The sequence below is a fragment of the Mycetomoellerius zeteki genome, unplaced genomic scaffold (assembly GCF_001594055.1).
Source record: "Mycetomoellerius zeteki isolate Tzet28-1 unplaced genomic scaffold, Tzet1.0 scaffold25, whole genome shotgun sequence".
Lineage (NCBI taxonomy): Eukaryota > Metazoa > Arthropoda > Insecta > Hymenoptera > Formicidae > Mycetomoellerius > Mycetomoellerius zeteki.
Window position 1 is genome coordinate 1,394,725 of NW_017257227.1, and position 22,085 is coordinate 1,416,809.

Here is a 22,085-nt window from a genome sequence, read left to right on the forward strand (position 1 = left end):
GCGGCACAAAAGAATAAATATACGTCGTATATATACCCACCTCTCGCGGAATTCGCGGAGATCTCGACAATACGCGAATGCGGATTCCGCCGCGCCTTCCGTCCTGGATGAGTCACAATGGGCCAGCTGCGGTGGATCCTTTCGAATTAAATCCCATCCTAATAAAACGTCTTTGTATGCGTGCGTAATCTCCTCCGCGATGAAAGACGAGAGGCGTTTGAATAGATTAAACTAAATACGCTTCGGCGATCTGACAAAGAAATTCTGATTATGAGGCACCCTCGATAAATTGAGTCAAAAAATTCTACTCCTAACTGAATTTGTCCTAATTTTCAGCAAATTCTCCCTTGACTTTTATCATAACGCTGTATTCTTAAAGACTGATAAAAAGAAGATTTATTATTAGTTACATTTTTAGATTGTGCGTATATTATATTACGGAGATTAAATATAGCTACGTCTGGATTAAAAATTTGAATATTATGATAAATGAATCTACAATTTTTTCTGAAAAACAATATATAATGCCTTCGCAAAGAAAAGCGCAGTCTGTACAATGCAGCATAGCAGCTCCTATTTGTATTCTTGCATAGAATTCTCCAGGTATTCATTTCTCGCTTGAAAATGTATTTTCACCTTATTACTATTTGCCGAGAAGTTTGTTAAAGCACGTTCGCGAGTGAGGAAATTTAATCGACGAAAAATTCCTTCGGGATAGCTGTGTAGTAGTTATTTTAACAAAAGATAATGCCGCAGACATTCTCTAAAACAATTTCTAAAAAATTCTTTCTTCCTGACCATTGTATGCAAAAATTACTTACATTTTTGTTAATGAAAAATTATTTCAAATTGATTAACGAAAAGTCTCTCTAATCCCTCAAATAGATTACGAATCTCTCTAAATGGTTCAATAGGTCTAAGACACTCTACTTCCTCCGTAAAAACAGTTTTATGTATTTCTTCAGAGGTGGCGGCGGTCGCTTCCGCTTTGCCAGCTCGGCAAGCACCTTATTTTCTTATACTCGCCCACGTCGCCGTCCCTCTTCATTCCACGGAATGCACTTTCGGCAAATCCGCCTGGGCGACGACTTTTCTCGTTTGAGCTCGTTCCCGTTGTCGCCGCACCGGATGCGACCGCCGCCAGCCAGGAAGATAAGTCCTTGCTGGGAGTAAATCGTGTTTGCCCACCTCGTCTACGGCGATGCTCCGCGCCGAAGGGTGGCCGGTTTCCTTCTTCGTTTGAGCTTCTTCCCGACCCTCGTTGTGCCGCCGCTTTCTGCTTTTAGTCCTTCCTCTCGCAACGAGAAACGACAATGGCTGCGAGATATCGCATCGGCGAATGACGCAACGGCGTTTGCCTTTTATCGTTTATCGTTGCTATGTTGTCGTACTATTTACAAATACCAGAGAGAACGCACCAATTTTACGAACGGTCAAACGTTTCATGGGTACAATGTTCGATATTGATATTTGAAAAAAAAATTCGATACATTTTGGTATTAGATGATCGTTCGCTTTATAGCGAATAGCCGTACTAGTTTCTACATTACGGAATATCGATACTATAAGATAATACATAGATAGTGCTAGCAAGGCTGACTAAAAGCATCCATAGCCGATACTTTTGAAGATCCCTATCTGGGTCATGTTAGAGTATCGGATATCTTTACCAAGAGCCTCATGATGAGATAGGGTTACCGTGATCGTCTTTCATCGTTTTATTTTATCTGCGCGAAGCGTGTACGACAATCGTGGATGTTAGTTGCTTTATGTTACAGTGGTTGTTATGTCTGGCAGCATTTAAGCGTATCCAAACGGTTTGTCTTGGTAAACAGCAATTTATGCGTAACGAATGGCACGATAATCCTCTAGACTTTTTGGGTCTTCTTTCATCTGTTTACCTAATAGCTTACGCTCGTTTGTTGTAATCGCGATTTCTTTTACTTCTTCGTAGGCAGGAGAAATCGGCGGAAGGGTATAAGCCGATCTTCGTTTAAATCCGGAAGTGCGAAAACACCGGTAGCGAAGAATGAAAGATTCAGGAAGTCCGCGAGTGCCGGATTAATTCAATATTTTGCAATGCTAACGTGTCGCCGGCCTTGTAAATCTTCAACGAAAACTACGACGGGAACTTCACGGAGGAACTTCAGACATTTATTTTTGAGAGAAACATTCTGCACCCGAGAGAGAAAACATCGGGCAATGTCGTAACATCCGGCGAAGAGCATATGTGCTGGATTCAAGGGAAGTACTGTCGCAGATCTATTGCAGATTGCGGCGGTACTCCTAAGATTAAGAAAGTTCAGGACATTAAGAAAATAGGTTTATCTATATACATCACGGTTCTATAAACTTGACACTTGTCACTCCTCTTTATAAAGAGATACGAATGTAAATTGTGTACGAGGCTATTTATAACAGAAATAACAAAAGACTAAAATTAATTTTTATCGAATATACTTAGGAAGTAACATATATTGAGAGAAAAGTATTTGATATTTGTCACTATAATTACACGCATGGTACAAAATAATTATAGTTAAGAGCTCCATTTTTATAGTTATTGTTGCTGCTATAACGTTAGTAATAATTATTATATTTATTAATATATAATTCTATAAGAAATTTACATGTAGCGTCGAAAATGACTGTAAATTATAGTTAATTTATAATAATTATCATTTTTTCTCTCATCGTAGTTCAAGACACAACTTATTAAGAGTTCGCTCGAATGTACTTTCGTATAACTTTTGGAAATTCTTGATATTTTTGAGCAGTTTTAATAATTCCGACATGAATTTATTGAATCTGTAAGGTATTACCTCCGCATTCTTTATAAATTTTTCGAATTTATATACTATTAATCTAGTCAAGAGCTTCATTTAAAACAGTTGCGCGACTGTCGTGTCACTGACATAAATGTCGCCGTGCCTTTGGTCCAATTTGCGTCAACTATGCGGCATAATTTAATTCGAGGAGCAATTTAAAAAGTTTCGCCCGGTTGCATAAAACGAAACGGGTCCGGAAAGAAGGCGAGGTCCGTCGCCTGGTAAACGCGACTGGAAACTAATGAACCCTTGTTGGAATTTCCTTCCTCATATTACCGACGCTACGCTTATGCCAAATCGGAAAGGTTTCCGCGGAAATTATGAAGTTGTTTTCCCAAAACTCTCCGCTGTCGAGTTTTTCATTCACGGAAAAGCGGCGATCGGTCGACGGGAGCAGGAACGCGAATCGGAGCGGAAGTGGCACGCGTCGCGTCGGCCAGAAATTTACGAGGCAACTACGACTTCTTTGGAACACGCCCCGGGGGTAAATTATTTCCCCCCGGAGGCCACCGTTGCTTCTCGATGTTGCGTCGGTACATATATATCCCGTGAAGTTACTTATCGTTTTTTGCATCTCGGCTTCGAAGGGATAACTTACGATAACTGCCATGAACGATCTGCGATTGCACACTTGTGCCAGATTCACGTACGCTGTTATCCAATCCTGTCATTTAATCCGCTTAATTAAATTATTCTTCTTAATGAAAACGTACCTGGGGCCTTGTACGTCGTTACAATTCGGACCGCTCGGCACTTTGCGTTTGTAATATCTACCCTGCACGCGAATTTCCGCGAATTACATCTGCATTTTAACGTGAAATTTGCTCGGTGAATTTCTAGTCTCGCCCACGGATAATGAAACGCCGCGAGTTAGGTATTATCATAATAACTTTATAAAATGTTTTTTAATACGCTCGAAAATGATCGAGAGCGTGCGCAGTCATAAGTATATAAAATCAAGAAGAAAATCTAAAGAGAGAACGCTTTTTGCTCTTTACATTATTCGCTGGGAAACTGAGCAACATTTTACTTGATTAAACGATACTGAAGAATCTGTTTCGACGTTGATACGCCTTGCTTTAATAAGTTGAACTTAAGATAAAATTACAGCTGGTTAATTAAACTAGCTGGGTGGTAGTCTCATTTTCATACGGCTAATTTCCTTTAGTAGCGATATTGCAATTTACTACCGAAAGCAATTTACTGCCTTTCTTTAAAACTTTACAAAGATGCAGTTTTTGATTAAGATTTGATAAGTCATTAAAATGATAATCATTTTACTTTAATATTAACTGTACTTTGTGCTTGTATTACATAAATAGCACTGGATATTATATTATTAAATGTATTTCTATTTATATTAATTTCAATTAAAAAAAATTATTTTATATAATTTTGATATGACCGATTAATTATGAAAGATCAATGAATTTAAAATACACTGAAAGAACCGCTTTTCTCAAGAATCTGTCTAGATACAGACCTGAAAATAACTTTGTTGAAATAATCACGTAGAACGTTTAAGCGTTTGTGACAAAAAGTTTTAACATTTTAGTAACTAGTTTAAATCCTACATAATTATTTTTATAGTTTAAATAAAATTATTTTCTAATTTGTGTCTAACTAAATTTTAGACTTCAGCAAAATTGTTCTTTCCATGTAATATTAACCTTAATATAATTAACGTTAATTCCGGCTAAGGAGCCCATTCAATTTTAGAGCACTGGATGTTAACGAAGCCTGCGAGAACGTAGACAGTGGAACAAGTAACTATAGAAACTCTCAGCTATCTCGTCTCAGATCAATAGCGTCTTATTCAATATACATATCTAATATCAGACACCGCGTCAATTTTATCTTCCCATTCCGTATTAATTAAACTTAATTCAATCTTCATCGTCCAGGCGAGACAGGAAAGTTTTATATCGGGCAGGCGGAATGAACTTTTAAGGACACGAAGTTCGAAATATAATTAACGAAACTGCCGGTGCCATGGTGTACAAATTTCGAAGTCCGTGATATCATCCCCGGCACGTACGAGCCTTTCATCGTTTCGCGATTGGGGACAGTGTGCGAGGATCAATACTTCTGAATTTCGCTTTCGGATTCTTCGCGTGACGCGTGGGTGCACGGTGCGCTTGGACAGCGAACTCTCGATTGTTAGCCAAGAACAAAAGGCTCTATCGCGGGGTGGTTCGTTATGACAGTTCGTTAGCCTCGTAAATTGGCTAACTCATCGTTAATGGGCGGTTACCAATTATCGAATCGATTACATCGCTAAATTATACCCGGCATTCATCAGTTAACTCAAATTTTCTGCGCTCGTGCTACGGTTGTGAAGCACGTCGGCGCTATCCGTTAACGCGAAAATAAAGTCGGCTATAAACGTGCGGCCTGATAATAACGTTTACCTAATTATAAAACTATTACATTGGGCGGATTACTCGCGGCCCTTAACTTAACTCGCTCGAACACGTCGGTTCGTCGTGTCGTTGCACCATGCTGAAGTCATTTATCTTCATTGTTGCGCGAAACCAGTAAATTACGCATTAATAGTGTAAGTGCTAAACTAGCGCTAACTACATCAGTAAGTAACTATCTACGAAATCAGAGACTTGATGTGTATAAATTGAAATATATATTAATATATTAATATTTATGTACTAAAATACTTTTTACATATTTCTATAGCGTGTTAGAATTCTTAAAAATAAAAATAAACAGGAATTCTTATTGTTTGAATATTTATACTATAATAACAATAATAATCTTTATCGCAATGTGCAAACAGCCAAATTAAAAAGCAAAAACACGAGACAAAATGCATTATTAGATATCAAACAAGCAGTGATAACTCAATCCTTTGGGTTAAATAACACATTTTATTATTTATAATTTCCATGTATGTCAAAATGTAAATCAATCCATTTCTGTGGTTAGTTTCAAAATAAACGTTTTATACATTTTCTTGAATTAAATTGTTTAACTCCATTGTTTTAATTAAATTAATGACATATTGAATAGGAGCAGTCGCGACTTGGCAACCTATAGAAGTAATTAAAAATAACTCAAATTGATATAATTGAACAGTACTATATATAGTACACTCAAATGGTAAGGCATCAGCAAAACTGCAGTTTGCACACACACATTATTGATTATCATTACTATTATATTATTGTTAGTTCTTTTTATTTATAAAGTTTTTTATTTTTATATATGTATAGTTTTAAATTATATCAAGAGCTTTATAGGTTTGTGTAAGCAGCATTATTGTTGTTGATGTCTCTTGAGTTGCTGCTCTCCAATATATTTATCTTTATGTATAATATCTCTCGTACTTTAATAAAGTTATTTTTATTATCATTAGTGAAGAATTCGCCAAATAAATCGCAATTATAATATTTTACTAACAAATGCGATGTTTTACAGACGATATCAGGACTATTTTGCATTCGAATAACGGCAATCTGCCGTTCTGGCATGCTAACGCATTGATGTATATACGCGATTAGAATCGGTTCTGAATGTTAAACACAAATAGGTGATATCCAAACTATCGTTGATATTGATCCGCATAAACCTCTATAGCGGCTTTTCCGGTTGTCTACGTTTGCATGGACAATCTAAAACTGTTTGCTATACTCTGAATATGGTTTGCTATTTTTTAATAGCAATACTACACACTGGTTGAATGCTACCTTACTGCTTTCTTTCTTTTCGTGCTTTTTCCTTTCATTTGATGAAATTTCATATTGATACGTTCTGTTGTGAGTCGGGGGTTGGAATTATTTGGCAAATATTTATTACAATAGAATAGTTACCGTTCCAGCGGAAACAGCATTCAATATTTATTGTGCTTACAAATGTCTCAAATATTTACCATTTACCGTCGGACTTTATTATAGATGATTTGACGTAAAATCATTTATGGACGATCTAATATACAGTCATTTCAGTTCGTATGGCTATTAACGATTAAAGAAAATGAACGTACGTGATTTGTTTGAGAATAAAAAATTTTATCGTTAATCTCGATGTTACAAATAATAGACAGCGTAACTTTACGTATGTGCCATTGAATATTTATTCCATTGCAGCTTTACGAGCAATACACAATATGCTTTCCATTGCCCAAAAAATTCTGCTAAAAAATCGAACATATAGCTTGCTATTGAACAGGCGGTACATTCTTCTTCCTTTTTTATTTCTTTTTTTGTTAAATTTTTTTATCGGAATACATCTCCAATAAATCTGATATTCGCGCCATCTCTTTACGACGCGCGACAGGGTATGAGAGAAATCCATCGGTACGATCGACGAGAGAAGCCTCGGCAGTTTATTTCCGCAATAAAATTATTTTATCGCTCACAGGGCAGAAGTATGGCCTGTCGATTTTTTTTGCAATTGAGATACTAGCCGGGATGTAACTTCTAAAAAATGCAATAAATCTCGCAAATGTCTCGATATATAGAAGAGAATGTGTATCATACGTGTAATTGCTTTATTATTCGCGCAGCATTTTTTGGATGTTACATAAATGGAATTTCGATATAAAGTATCTCAGTTTTATCGTTTAACAATACCAGCGGTCTCCCCACCGGGACACTCTATTTATCGATATTCCATTTTACTTCTATTTACTACAGGTCGCACTTTAAACATCCGATACGCCATCGGATTGAAATTGTCAAAACACACGTTGACGACTGTATCTTACACGAGTGACATTCACGTCTAAATATTTGCAATGAAATATTTGCTTTGGCGGGAAAAGAGAGAGAGAAAGATCCCGGAAGTATTAGCTAGTAGTAAGATGGGGGGAAGAGAGAAAGAGAGGAAGAACGGAGAGAGGGCAGGAGAATTTATTCCATTTTAAAGAACACGTTAACAAAACTTTTTATTCCCGCTTAACTTATATATGTATAAACCCCGTAAGAATAATGCGCACTGAAACGGAGTTCGCAAAAGTCTACATTCCTCTATGTTCAATTCTTAAGCACAGAGACCCCGAAGGCGATTAGCGGAATATATATCGCTACAGTTTTAATGGCATCCAGAAACGGTAAACGTAGAGCGTACTACGATATATCCATAAAAATTATAGGACTTTCGAAAAGTACTCGCCACAAAACTATTATATTTGTAGTACCTGTATATCTTATTACAAGTGAATCGTTCGACATTAAAAGCAACGATAGTGAAAACTTATGACTTCTCTCTTTCATTGAAAATTTCACTCATAAAAATATTAAAAATTTCCGAGTAAAATGTAATAAAATATTTTTTCGAGAGAGTGTATAGAATATGCGTTATAAATTGATGTGTTTTAGTTTTGATGAAAACGACAAAAACGTTCTATTTTTTTAATAATAAAAATTTTCTCTTAATTTTCGAAAAATGTCAAATTTTATAGACTATTAAATATGAAATATTGCCGATATGCTTTCAGGTACAAAGTGGAGGTAGCCGGTAAGTCTTTACCGGTGTTGACGAACCTCGACAAGGGTCGGTACGGGGTGCTGATCTTTGAGAATCTAAACAAGTACCTGCAGATGGACAAATGGAATCGTGAGCTACTCGACAAATATTGCAGGGAATATTCAGTTGGAATCGTGGGTTTTGCTCCTCCAGGAGAAGAGAGTCTCGTTGGTGCTCAGCTGAAGGGCTTTCCACTTTTTATACATACTAATCTTAGATTGAAGGTCAGTCTCCCAACATTAGATATTCGAACTCTATTCTCAGATATACATCAACATTCTTTTGACAAACTATATGTATTTTATTATTTTTATTAAGATTTTATATTCTTGTGTACATATCACATTTTTTGTATTTTTTTATAGTACAATTTTATATTATAACTTATTTAATTTAGTCAAATTTAAAGTCGGCACACACAAGAATAAACTGTTGCAATTTTATTTCTTAATTACATTATCAAGAACGAAATGCAATAATTGAAACATAAAGATAGCGTTGATATTTTTATCGTGATAAAAGGTACTTTATGATCAATTTTATCAGGAATTATTTAAGAAAGCCATGATGATAGAAAATCTGTGAGATAATTTTTATGGTTGCAATCAAATTTGTATCGCGGAAAGTGATATTAAAACGAGGAAACAAATCCTTATAAAAGGAAGCAATAAAAACCGTGATCCCTATAGTAATAGTATATGTGATAATAAAATAACCGATATTATATGTTTCAAAAATATTGCGTATTTGTGTTAATATTTGCAGCACATACTCTTGAATCATTTTAATGGTTAATTATTGGATACCTAATTCCGTGATATCAACTATCTGCAGCTTCTTATTGCCATAATATTCGTAATTGAAAATAAGTTACAATCTTCTTAAAACTTTAGAGCATCGATCGTACCTCGAACGCGTGGCATATCTCGTGAATAATGATCGTATTCAGAAAAAGGGACAAAACTGTTCATAGTGTTCGTATTCATCGAGCACGAAATATGTCACTTCTCTTTAAATAACTACAAAGCGATTTTATCATTTTATCACAAAGCAATTTTCTCGACATATTTAAATAAACATTTAGACTAATTTTATTTTTGGTATATAAATTACATAAAATCGAAATTATTTCGAACGCGTGGAATAAATGCAATCTAAAATTTGGAATATTTAAAATAATTGTCTGGATTTTCGATATAATTTTTTTTATAGCCTATTAATATATATCCTATGAATTTTTAAATAATTTTTGACGTAATTATCATTACATTTCGTAGAGTCTCGCATATTTTATAAGAAATATTATTGCTCGTAATATTCTGAATATAAAATCGCGCGGCCTGAACAATTCTCTTCTAACAAAGCGCCAAAGCGCGTGTGATGCCTCCGAAAATTTGATTTTCCCAAAAGCGAGGAAATCTGGCACGACGAGCGGGAGTGGAACTTTTGTGCGAGCCATATAGAATCAGATCGCTCTTTCTTCCTCCAGGATGCTCAGCTGAATGCGGCGTCTCCCATTCTTCGATTAACCAGATCGGGAGAAACGGCCTGGGGACCACTTCCTGGCGGCGACTGGACTATTTTTCAGGCCAATCACAGCACCTACGAGCCACTCGCTTGGGCGTATCGAGACAGCCTCGACTATCCGGCCAACAAAAGTCCCCTAGCTACCGTCATCCAGGTGAGCAGAGCACTTTATTTGCTGGACATTCCGGTCACGTATCTCTTCCCGGACAACTCGGACGACTACGGAATTAATGCACCGACTCGCGCGCCCATGCCTATTACAGTTCGGCGACGGGGACCGTTTAAATCATTTTCTCTTCTCTCTCGCGTATTGGACCTGACGCGCTGCTGCGTTAGAAATCCGTTGGTGTAATAGATGCTCTTTGACTAAGTGTATAATAAGAATGAGTGAGTGCTTTCACGACGTACATCGAGAAAATTATAGAATCCGTGTCGTATCAAGCCAAAGTTATATTACCTTTGAACGCTAGCTTTGAACCTCGGTTCTCATACTCCCCATTATACGTATACATAAAGCTGCGAGCGTATCCTTTTGGGAATCTCTTATTAACTCGCGCAGCTTCGTACGCACTTGGCTTATCTTCTTGGCTACAAAGATAATATTGAAAAACGAAAACGCACGCGATATTTCCGCGGAATGATCTTTGTTCTGAAAGGGTGCACGGAACCAGAACCCCGTGGAGATGTATAGGAAGTGTATGACAGCAGAAAGGAAGAAATACATGAATACTCTCTCTGTGTGTGTAGTTGTACTCGACATTTATACTCGTACGGGCACGTTTGGGAAAACAAAATCCCTTCTTGTTCACTAGAAACCCGCGAGTCTCACGAGAGCTCATTTTGTTACCGTAGGTATCGCGAGTATACTGATTTGAGTGTTCTTGATCCTCATGGAATGAGATACAAGGAGCGCGATAATTCAAGTAACGATCCTGGCCTGCCACTGATAACAAGCTCAGAGTAATCGCTATAATAGAATTACAACGCGATTCTAAGTCGTATTATGCGCGCACTTATCTTTCTTACACGAGACGAAAGAGCTCTCGGTTCGGACGTTTTCAAAGGGTGCTTCTCTCTATTTCTCTCTCGAAATCTCAACGCTGAAAAAAAGTCTGCCAGAAACGCGGAATTTTCCCGATACGCCACTTCGCTTTGCAGTTGCGTGTAACGAAGGGAAGAAAAGAAGAAAGGCGTCCGGGCGGGAAACAAGAAGCTGAGTGGCTGTGTTCCGCCGTTCGTGAGGGATAGAAGTATAGAACAAAAGGAAGGTCTTGGAACAATACGCATAGTGTGATTTCATCCCGCGCTCGATGTGAGTGTTTTTGGTGTTTCTGCCGAGAAGAAGAGTCTTTTACGGGCTCTCTTTCGAACATCGCACGATAAAAGGACTCGCCCTTCTTTTATGTAACCCTAGTATGATATACTTACGTATTTCCAGTAAAAAATAATTGTCAAATACCATGCCAGAAGTAGCTTCATTTTTCATTGTTCTTGCAAGGGGACCGTCAAAACTGTTCTTCGCCGATTTCGGTGGGCTTTAGATATGTTGCAGAGCATTAAAAAAATACTAGAATATTTTTTATTCACTTATAGATATCTTTAAGATATTCATTTTTAAAAATATGGGCGTGGATTTAACATCATTTACAGTGTTATATAATTCTCAACATGTTTATATGTATGAGAATTGTTCTTTCTTTGTTCGAGAGTTCACTTGTTTTTCTCGCTCGCAGGTCTGCACTTCAAGCGGTACTTTCTCACTTTATACAATATAAATACCAACATGGTGAAAATTATTTTAACACCTAATGTTAAATGCGTACCATTTACACCACTCGTATTTTTTAGAGCACGTAATTCGGTAAGAAGAGATAAAAATACAGAAAAATATAACAGAATTTTAATCTTTATTTTATTTGTATTATTATATAGATATTATTTCATTCAAGATGTTTCTTTTTATCTATTTCTTTTTTCTTCATAAATATGGGAATTTATATGATTTCATATATCATATAAAGAATGCGTGCACCTCTTTTTGTTGTCTCTTTACTTTAATTAATCCTGTATTAATAGAAATCGTGAATGTGGATGTAACTTTCTGATTCACTTCTCTACATTTTCCTTCTGCCGTTTCTCTCGTCGTGGCGATTCTTCTTGCTCTGCCAGGGACGGCGCCGGAAAACGAAAACAAATGTGGAATTTCCGCGATACGGCTGGTGGTCACGTACACGGAGACGAGAGGAAGAGAAAAAGAGGGAAAGAAAGAGGAAGGACGAATGCACGAGAAAGAGGAAGAGAGAGAAAAAAAGAGAGGAAGCGTAGAAAGGATCCGCAGTTGGTAGAGGTAAACTGAAACAATTCGTAAAGCCGTCCCGGCCGGCGTTTACATTCGTGCAGGAATTCGCAACTGCAAGATTCCGGACGTAACGGATGTGGATAAGAGAGACAGAGAAAGAGTGGTAGGACAAACGGTGGTACGAGAAAAACGCGAGGACGCCTGAAGGAGGCGCGCCGAATTGTAGGTGACATGAAGGAAACGGCGTTCATCGGACAGGCACACGCGACGAGATATTCGTCTGAATGTAACGAAGAGCGCGAATACACGTTGATACACATGCTATATTGTCGATGTTTTGCGCGCTCCATTCCGGCGCGCGACGTTTTTCCATCCACCCGGAATGCATATCTCACACTCAACCGTTTTGTCTCTGTACCAGCGAGAGCTTATGAGATACAGAGATATGTGAGGGGCTTTTTGTTTAACTTTTCCTGTCCCTGTGATACCAATTGACGGTGCAGCTAGTTTATTTGTATGTCGATACGACTGACTTAAAAATAAATGAAAAAATATATCTCCAATTCATATCGAAAATTCTTTTTTTATATTTACACGTTAGGTCTGTTTTTTATTCCTGCCCTAAATTAAAACTTTCTTGCTTTCGCCAAATATCAATAACGTATACCTATTTCACTTCAAGTTTCAAAATGATACAGTAGTTCAGTTACAGAAAACAGATCTATTCAGATCTCAAATTCTTATTTTACATTTACATATTCAGATGATCTCTCTCGCTCTCTCTTTCGCTCTCTTTCTTTTTTCTTTTTTTCTCTCTTTTTAATAAGACCATCCTTATCTCGATCCTTATTTAACCTTTGATTTCTATATATTTTTTAATGAATTAATTTGTTTATATTTATATAAAGTATTCTGCATTTTTGCCCTTAAATTTAATTCTCACCCTACAGCCTCGATTTAGTCTGCACTCTGCAGTAGTGTGATAATTTTTTATTTTCAAAATTAAATTTCGGTTTATTTGGAAAAAAATTTACCAGTGATAATGAAGCACCTATGCAGTGCAGTTTAACTATTTTGAACAAAATTTCAAAATATTTTTTAGTATTGAATTAATTTATTGTTCTAGAAAATGTGTTGAAATAAAAAATGATTGTATTGAAAAAAATGAAAATATTTATGATAACACAAAAACGAGACCGAATTGTTTCTTAATTAAGCAATGGATTTCGTCTATAAGTAGTTCGTAAATAGATGAGCTAAAAAAAAGAACACTTTGAAGTCCTGCGATGATTCCTATGATTTGTTATATTCGAAATATATTTCACATTCATGATGATTAAAAAATATTTTGGCAGCCTTTTGCTCATCTCTGTCGCGTCAACGGAAACGTTTGATCTATTCAACGGCAGGGTAGGACCAACCCCCGAAACGAAATAAATTGGTGGTTCCAATGGTAACAAATGAAGCGAGTCGCACAGTCGCTCATTAATCGAATGAGCCCACGGCTGATTGGCTCCTGATTTAATCACCTGGCTACCTGTACGATCCGCGTATCTATCTCGGCGCCCACCCTCTCGTACGGACGGGATTATCCGTGAGATTATTATTGTTGTTTACTGCTAACAAGCCCGGTTCATGGCCGAAGCTGCGGAGTTACTGGAGAGTTTCCGTCGAACAATGCAATTAACACGTCGGACATGGCCGATTACTCGCCGTACTCTGCCGTACTCCATTGAGAGAAAAATAACGATGCTCGTTATCGCGAAATGATTAGATCGACTAACTGTGTGCGTCCGTGTACATGAGAATATCCTGAAACCAGTCTATGTCGAAACTAAAACGCCAACTAAGATCAATACCGTTCCGATCGTGAATAGAAGAAATTGGGCTAAATAAGTAATTAACATTATTGGACACCAATTGTATTTTTTGTGGGATACCCATCTCTATACACATACACGTGATTATAGTTATTTACGATGCAGCACGTAACACACAATTCTGAGTCACAATTATACATACTGCACACAACGCGGTAAAAGTAGATTTATTAGATTATTATTTTAGATTTAAATATATATTATTTCAAATAAAAAAAAGCCTTAATTTATAAAATTATTTATTTTTTTTCAGGATCACGGTAGATATGACGGAATTCAAAGAGTTCTCTTCGGCGGTGGCTTACGATTTTGGTTGCACAAATTACTGCTGCTGGACTCGTTATCCTATTTGTCACACGGGCAATTGAGTCTCAGTTTAAATCGTATGATCCTGGTGGACGTTGACGATATATTCGTCGGCGAGAAAGGCACCAGACTGAGAAAAGATGACGTAATGGCGTTGTTAGCCACTCAGCAGAGAATTCAAGCTCTGGTGCCGGGGTTCAAATTTAATTTGGGGTTTTCCGGGAAATATTTTCATCACGGGACAGCGGAGGAGAATTTGGGGGACGACATGCTTTTGGAGAACGTAGACAGGTACAGTAAATCCGAAAATTAATCGCGTGAAAGTGATAAATTTGGAATATTACATTACGTTAGAAGTAGAGATATATATTTAAAGTATATATTATTAAATATACATTGATCAACAAAATATAACGTTTATTGTTTCATAAATCGAAATATTTGTATAGCTTTAAAAGTAATTTAATTAATTAAAATTACGTTGACTACAACAATTATGTAATTTATTATTATAACGCACATATATAAAGTGTGTAATATAAACTAAATTTACGGTCACGTCAACATCGTAGTATGTTTTATCGTACAATATCACGCAACAGCTTGTTATAATGTTGCCATAATCGCCTGCGACAAAACGTTACAGTGTTACAATGCTTTACTTACTATGATCGCAGTTGATTGTGGCTGTCGAGCTAAACAAATACAAAGGAAAATACAAATTTCCATATGCTTTGAGAAGACGTTTTCTTATGCGATTGTCGATGTATTCAATGAAAATACATATACTTGTTATGATATCAAAAATTTACGATTTTTTTTAGATTTACGTGGTTTTCCCACATGTGGAATCACCAACAACCGCATCTTTACGAGAATGTAACTCATCTACAATTGGACATGGCACTGAACAAGCAATTCGCAAAGGATCACGGTATACCGACCGGAAGCGGATACAGCGTAAGTCCACATCACTCCGGCGTTTATCCGGTCCACGAAGGCCTCTATGAAGCATGGAAACGAGTATGGAACATCAAGGTCACGAGTACCGAAGAATATCCGCACCTGAGACCGGCTCGTTTGAGACGCGGTTTTATTCATCGTAATATAATGGTACGAACCTGGAAATCACACGAATTCTCACAGTATGAATTCGGCCACAGAGTTATTGAATTTTTTTTAAAGCCAGCATTCCCAACAATTAATATGATGTACAAACGTTTATTGAAAATAACATATCGACCGTGCAGTTGAATACCCTTTTATACTGCAGTTTTCGAAATACGAAAATCAGGCCTTTATTGCTCGCTAATTTACATGAATATTAAACACGTAATCAATCGTAAAATTCCGTTAATAACTAATTTGATATTTATTTGATCAATAGATAGTGAAATGAGGTATAAGGGATTGTATTATTTTATTGGATGCGATATGTAACTCAAGTCTTGTATGCAAAATTAAGTTTTTATCGCCAAATACTTTGTATATTTTTTTAATTTTATATTTTATTAAATTCTCTGAAATATACAATCATTCGATGATACATATTGCCAGATGAAAACCTTTGTTATGTACTTCAAGGTTTTACCGAGACAAACGTGTGGCCTTTTTACTCACACAATTTTTATTGAGAGGTATCCAGGTGGAAGGGAAAAGCTGGACGAGTCGATACAGGGCGGGGAACTTTTCCAAACGATCGTATATAATCCGGTGAGTAAATCAGCCGTTATAAAATCAATCTTTGCTGGGCTCGTTTGATCTTTCATATTGCAGGTAATTCACTTTTAATAGCTGTTTATTTATAACAAATTGATGATCTTCGTCATTAATTATTTCTGACTTGATATATTTTCATATATTTTAGATTTTTAATATGATAATGATTAAAATATGTATAGATATAAAATATATTTTATAATGATACATGCAAGCATAAAATAATCTTAATTGTGTATTGTTTTTTCCAGATAAATATTTTTATGACGCATATGTCGAATTATGGAAATGATCGGCTGGCATTGTACACTTTCGAATCAGTTATAAAATTCATTCAATGTTGGACGAATTTGAGGCTGTCTAGTGCACCACCACTTCAGCTTGGAGAACGTTATTTTCAATTATATCCCGAGGAAGCCGATCCAGTGTGGGGAGTGAGTGGAATTCAATAACTTTGACAGTGCTTCTATAACACTATTAAGCTATTTTAATATCTCTTTTTATAGAATCCATGCGATGATCAGAGACATCAGAAAATTTGGTCTCGTAATAAAACTTGCGATCAGCTACCACGATTTCTAGTAATCGGACCTCAAAAGACCGGTACTACGGCACTGTACACATTCCTATCCATTCATCCAGCAATAAGCAGCAATTTACCAAGCCCCGATACTTTTGAAGAGATACAGTTTTTCAACGGAAAGAATTATTATAAAGGTCTTGATTGGTAAGTAAAATCAGTAAAATCAGAATCGGGAACATTAATTCTGCATTTATTGCTGTAATATACTGGATGTCTCATTTTAATTTACCTTGCATCTAAAAACTTTTTTATTTGTAATTTTAGAATAAAAGTGGAACGGTTTCGAACGTATTTTTTGGTCACATATTTTTCGTTTAGGTGACGGCATCAAAAAAATATAAAGACCATCTCCACTTTTTAAAATGGAATTACATGATTTTTGTATATACAGACTAATGAGATAAATTAATTGGTGTAAAAAAACACATACTGCTTATTTAAAATTTATAGTTGCTTATTAAAAAAATTATCCATTTTGTCTACATATTTATTTTTTAAAGTAACTGTGTTTTCGTTATATCAATTGACTCATCTTATTATTCTCTTTACAAAAATATCAAAAATAAATACGATTATTAAAAAAATTAATAGTTTACAAAATATTTAATATTTTATTATGTTAATATGAATAAGAATAAAGTACAATGTGAACTGTATATTAATGTTTTGATAGCTCTATCTTAATACTTTTATACGCAGAATAATTAGAGGAATCATATTATGTAAAAAAAAAAACCATTTAATTCCATATTAATAAGTGGAGGTGACTTTCATATCTGTTTGACGTCTCCACCTAAAAGAAAAATAAAAGATAAATTAAAATTGAACACCCTGTATAAAGCAGACGATACATGACTTATATTACTTTTTCAGGTACATGAGTTTCTTTCCAGCATCAAAAAATGAGAGTTCTCGATATCTCTTTGAAAAGTCTGCCACTTATTTTGACGGAGAATTAGTACCGCGAAGAGCCCATGCACTTTTACCAAGAGCTAAGCTAATCACCATATTGCTCTCTCCAGCTAGACGTGCTTATTCTTGGTACCAGCATACCAGAGTACACGGAGATCCGGTAGCGAACAATTACTCCTTCCATGCGGTCATCACAGCGAGTGATTCTGCTCCGAAACCCCTACGGGATCTTAGAAATAGGTATATAATTGAACATGAACAATTACGTAAGACGTATTCACTTAATAATATATGAATAGGCATTATTTGTAACAGTAATCGGTTAAAAGTTAATGATCGCTAAAATAATGAATGCTAAAAAACTTTTATATCTTCCTATAATTTTATATAGGGTGTCTCATTTTAATGTCCCATCCCAAATAACTTTTTTATTTTTGATCTTAGAAAAAAATGTTTCAGACAAAAGTTGTATGGTTTTGAGGGGAATATAAGATGGTGTCATTAGTTTGACCTTGAATAGTTGCTTGAATGTCACGTGAAGATTACCTTAAATTTCTTAAATGGAACCTCCTTTTATTGCACATTCTTGTAGATCATCTCGAGACCTTTCTAAAACACTATAATTAAGTACCTTTTCGTTAAATATTTGTTAAGTTATATGGCAAGATCGGGACATAATCCAATCAATCAAAACAAGATAAAGGCACGATCCGACCGGTTTCCGTTTAAGAAATTGAAGATAATCTTCAGGTGACCTTCAAGCAACTATTCAAGGTGAAACTAATGACACCATCTTATGTCCCCCTCAAAGCCATACAACTTTTGTGTGAAATATTTTTTCTAAGATCAAAAATAAAAAAGTTATTTGGGTGGGACATTAAAATGGGACACTCTGTATATGGTTTAATTAACATAACATGCCATGTATTTTAATTATCATAAGTTTCAATATTGCATTCAATTACAGGTGTTTAAATCCTGGAAAGTACGCCCAACATTTAGAGAGATGGCTATCTTTCTATTTACCGCAACAATTACACATTATCGATGGCGAACAATTACGACAAAATCCTGTGGAAACGCTGCATGAATTGCAACGATTTCTAAAAATAACGCCCGCCTTCAATTATTCCTCACATTTGAGGTATGATCCGAAAAAGGGTTTCTTCTGTCAAGTAACTAATGAAGATCGCACTAAATGTCTTGGTAAAAGTAAAGGTCGCCAGTACCCACCGATGGAAGACAGATCGTACAAATTACTACAGGTAAAGTTCTTGTAGTAAATTGTCTTTTTCGGCATATACAATCGTATCGAGTTGCAAATGTGCTGTCTCTTTTGCAGAGATATTATTTGTCCCACAACACGGCTCTAGTGAAATTATTAAAGCGGCTTGGGTCCAGAACGATTCCGCAATGGCTGAAGGAGGACCTTACCGATACTGTGATGACCTAGCAAACGCCAATCACATGAAACTTTAATGTTTCCCGGCTACTCGCTTCCGCTGTCAGCGAGATACATCGCTTGCTAATGGAAGACTTGTAAAATAATTGTACATTCAAAACTCCACTGGATTTCACATCTTTAAAGGGAGGACCATGCTGGCCTATCTCAGTGGACTGGCCTAATGTAATTGAAGACCCTACAAAAGCTAGTCATAATAAGCGATTTTACGAAGTCCCAGTTGTAATTGTCGATCACTGTTAAGCTAATAATATTAGTTTTACTATTATTATCCTCTTTATTTTATTATTATTATATTAATTATTAATGTATTACTATTATCATTATCATCGTTACCGCGTCGTAGAAATCAAGGATATTAATCACTCACTAGTGCCATTGTCCAACAATAATTAGGCACCTTTCTATTTCCCCATGCATAAGTTGAGCAAAAAGTCAATCAATACATGTGAATTGAAAATTATGTAAAAAAAGATATATCTTTATAAAAAATATGACAGACCTGTTTTTATAAATTTTATGACGTAAGAAAAGATTTCGTATATATCAAAAAAGATGTCCATGACACTTGCTAGTAGAAATTTATAAAATATCTAATGCTGAGCATAAATGAATTTTTGCTATCAACACGATACGCGTGTTGTAACGAATGATATTGAAGAGTATCTTTTCAGAAAAATGCAATATTTTAAAAAGTTAAAGTTCACTTTTCTTAATATCAGACTGTCCAAATCATATTGTTTTGAGAAATGTATATTCTTCATGTGTAAGGATCATCGATGAATTGTACTGTCAGATTTTTTAGCCAAACAGTTCATCGACCGTTCTTCTTGCACTAATCATCGGATCGTCCATGCGAGCGTGAGATTTCGGGAGTTTGAGAGCTTTTCTCTTGAGCCCACCACTTTCGGAGATACAGTGTATATTAATTCTCGTTACATATTTAAGATCGATGACGATGACAAGAAATCTATGTATATTTTGACAATACTATTCTTGGTATCCACGGTGGAAAGGCCAACAAAAGATGTGTGATCGCGTCCGTTTGTACATTGATGTAACGCATTATTTTGATGTTAATATAGGTGTATTGTACAGAAAAAAATAGAGTGAAAACTCGAAACCGACAATTCAGGTATATCCAAGATGAGTTTGAAAGTTCGCCAATCTCAGATGCGTTGACGAACATACATCCATTTGCAATAATTAACACTATCAAAGAGTTGAAACTCGTGCGTTATTTATTAGATCAATAAATGATTATTTGGCGCACTATGCAAATTACCCGCTGAAAAGTTGTATGAAATTCTGCATGTATGAAAACATTTGTCACGATTATTAGGAATTGCGTATAGTGATACATCGTGGATTTGATCATTGTTGTAAAAAGTAGAAATAGAATCTTATTTTTCAGCGGGTAAGTCCAAATAATTACACAGTGATTTTTTGAAATTGTTTTTTAGCATACTTTTCAAATTTAATATATACAGAATCTTTATTGTGTAACTACTTGTTTGAAAATGATATATTTTAGTATCATACAGTATTCATTTTACTTTAAAAGAATATACATCGAATTGACCTAAGAAGATTTTGTTGATCAAGAGAGCAATGGGATCTGATTATTGTATACGTATATTTTTTTATATTTATTTGTCACTTATACGTATATATAATATCATCTCCAATAATGTGAACTACATGTACAAATATTTTTAATAATACTGATTGTATCTGTGACCATATCTAATTGTACATTGTAATGAATTCATGAGATTTTAAGAATCTCATGGCAGATATCTGCATATAATATCTGCTTGCCGCACTTTTTCTACAGAAAAGTGTATGAATATCGTATATATGGCCCGTTAGGAAAAAGTCCAAAACGAGCAATATAAGATCAGGAGAGAATTTTTTTTATTTGTAATTTCATCACTATATTAATTGTCTCGCATTGTGAATGTTTCTGATGCCATTACATTGAATGTTACATATGAAACAATATTATATTTAGACAGAACCTTTTGTTATGTTTGTACGACTTGTTTTCATTTTTATACTGCCGTTAAAACTATGCCATTGTAACGTTTAAAAAATCATGTACAAAGTTTATTATTAGTCTTGTAATAGTAGTTACTAATGATAATGGTAATATCAACTGATCTGTTTCGTCGAATTGTGCCATTTTACCAATGTTGTATATATGATTATTATTATAATGTACCAATCGGGTTTTTAGAGTCAATATCCTTAATTTTGTTCAGTATGGCGGTAGCAACAAATGTCCGGATTGCTACTACCTGACAATAACCTGATGGCAGACAGAGATAAGTAATAAATCCCGTGGAATTATCAGAATATGATTATCATCGCATACGTAAACAGAATTAGCATTAATATTACCTCATCACTAATCTTCATCTCTATTTATTTTTATGTTTTTATATGATATCTTTCTATAATTATATCTTTTCCACAAAATTTTAAAAACTATAAATTTAAAAAAAAATTTATTAAAATAAAAAGCAATACAATTACATGCATTATCAACGTCTGAGTGTTTTATGAAAGAAAAATTATTTTTTCGTCTCATTTTGTACATATTAGTTATTGTCATCAGTGGTAGCGTACTCTCTGTTAATTGCTACAAAATTTCGAGTGCATTTATTTGCGTGTAAACGCACAGAAATGGCGAGCACTTTGTAAATATTCTGTTCCAATATAGACTGCCCAGGAAAAGAAAATGCCATTGTTGTGCGAATAAACGAAATTGCGCGTAGAGGATGTGTGTACGACACTTCAATTATTTAACTTATGACTATTCTAATGTAAAATATTGTAATAATTGTACGAATAGTCTGTAAGTTCTAATAAAAGAAGCACCAAAAATCCTACATTGGATTGTTTTGTAAATGACAACATATTGAAGTGATACTATGCAATATATAATACATTTTTTCTAGTACACATATTTTGAATTATATCTTTCTTAATTTTAATTTCACACGTTTTATTTACAATTTTTTTTATACGATTCACTTATATAATTCTCTTTGTTCTTTTCAGGTACACTTTTGTTACTTATTTT

The 22,085-nt window shown here is 35.2% G+C and overlaps 1 protein-coding gene across 1 annotated transcript in view; it reads left to right on the forward strand.

Moving 5' to 3' along the window:
• sfl (N-deacetylase and N-sulfotransferase sfl) overlaps window positions 1-19,224 on the forward strand; it is a 117,810-nt gene extending 98,586 nt beyond the window's left edge. Inside the window, exons 4-13 of the mRNA XM_018449848.1 lie at window positions 8,281-8,533; window positions 9,799-9,990; window positions 14,269-14,612; window positions 15,146-15,434; window positions 15,906-16,034; window positions 16,292-16,474; window positions 16,547-16,767; window positions 17,497-17,775; window positions 18,503-18,800; window positions 18,878-19,224. Of these exons, the coding sequence (XP_018305350.1) occupies window positions 8,281-8,533; window positions 9,799-9,990; window positions 14,269-14,612; window positions 15,146-15,434; window positions 15,906-16,034; window positions 16,292-16,474; window positions 16,547-16,767; window positions 17,497-17,775; window positions 18,503-18,800; window positions 18,878-18,988 (2,299 nt within the window). The 3' untranslated portion in view covers window positions 18,989-19,224. The remainder of the gene's footprint in view (window positions 1-8,280; window positions 8,534-9,798; window positions 9,991-14,268; window positions 14,613-15,145; window positions 15,435-15,905; window positions 16,035-16,291; window positions 16,475-16,546; window positions 16,768-17,496; window positions 17,776-18,502; window positions 18,801-18,877) is intronic.
• Window positions 19,225-22,085: the final 2,861 nt, after the last annotated feature.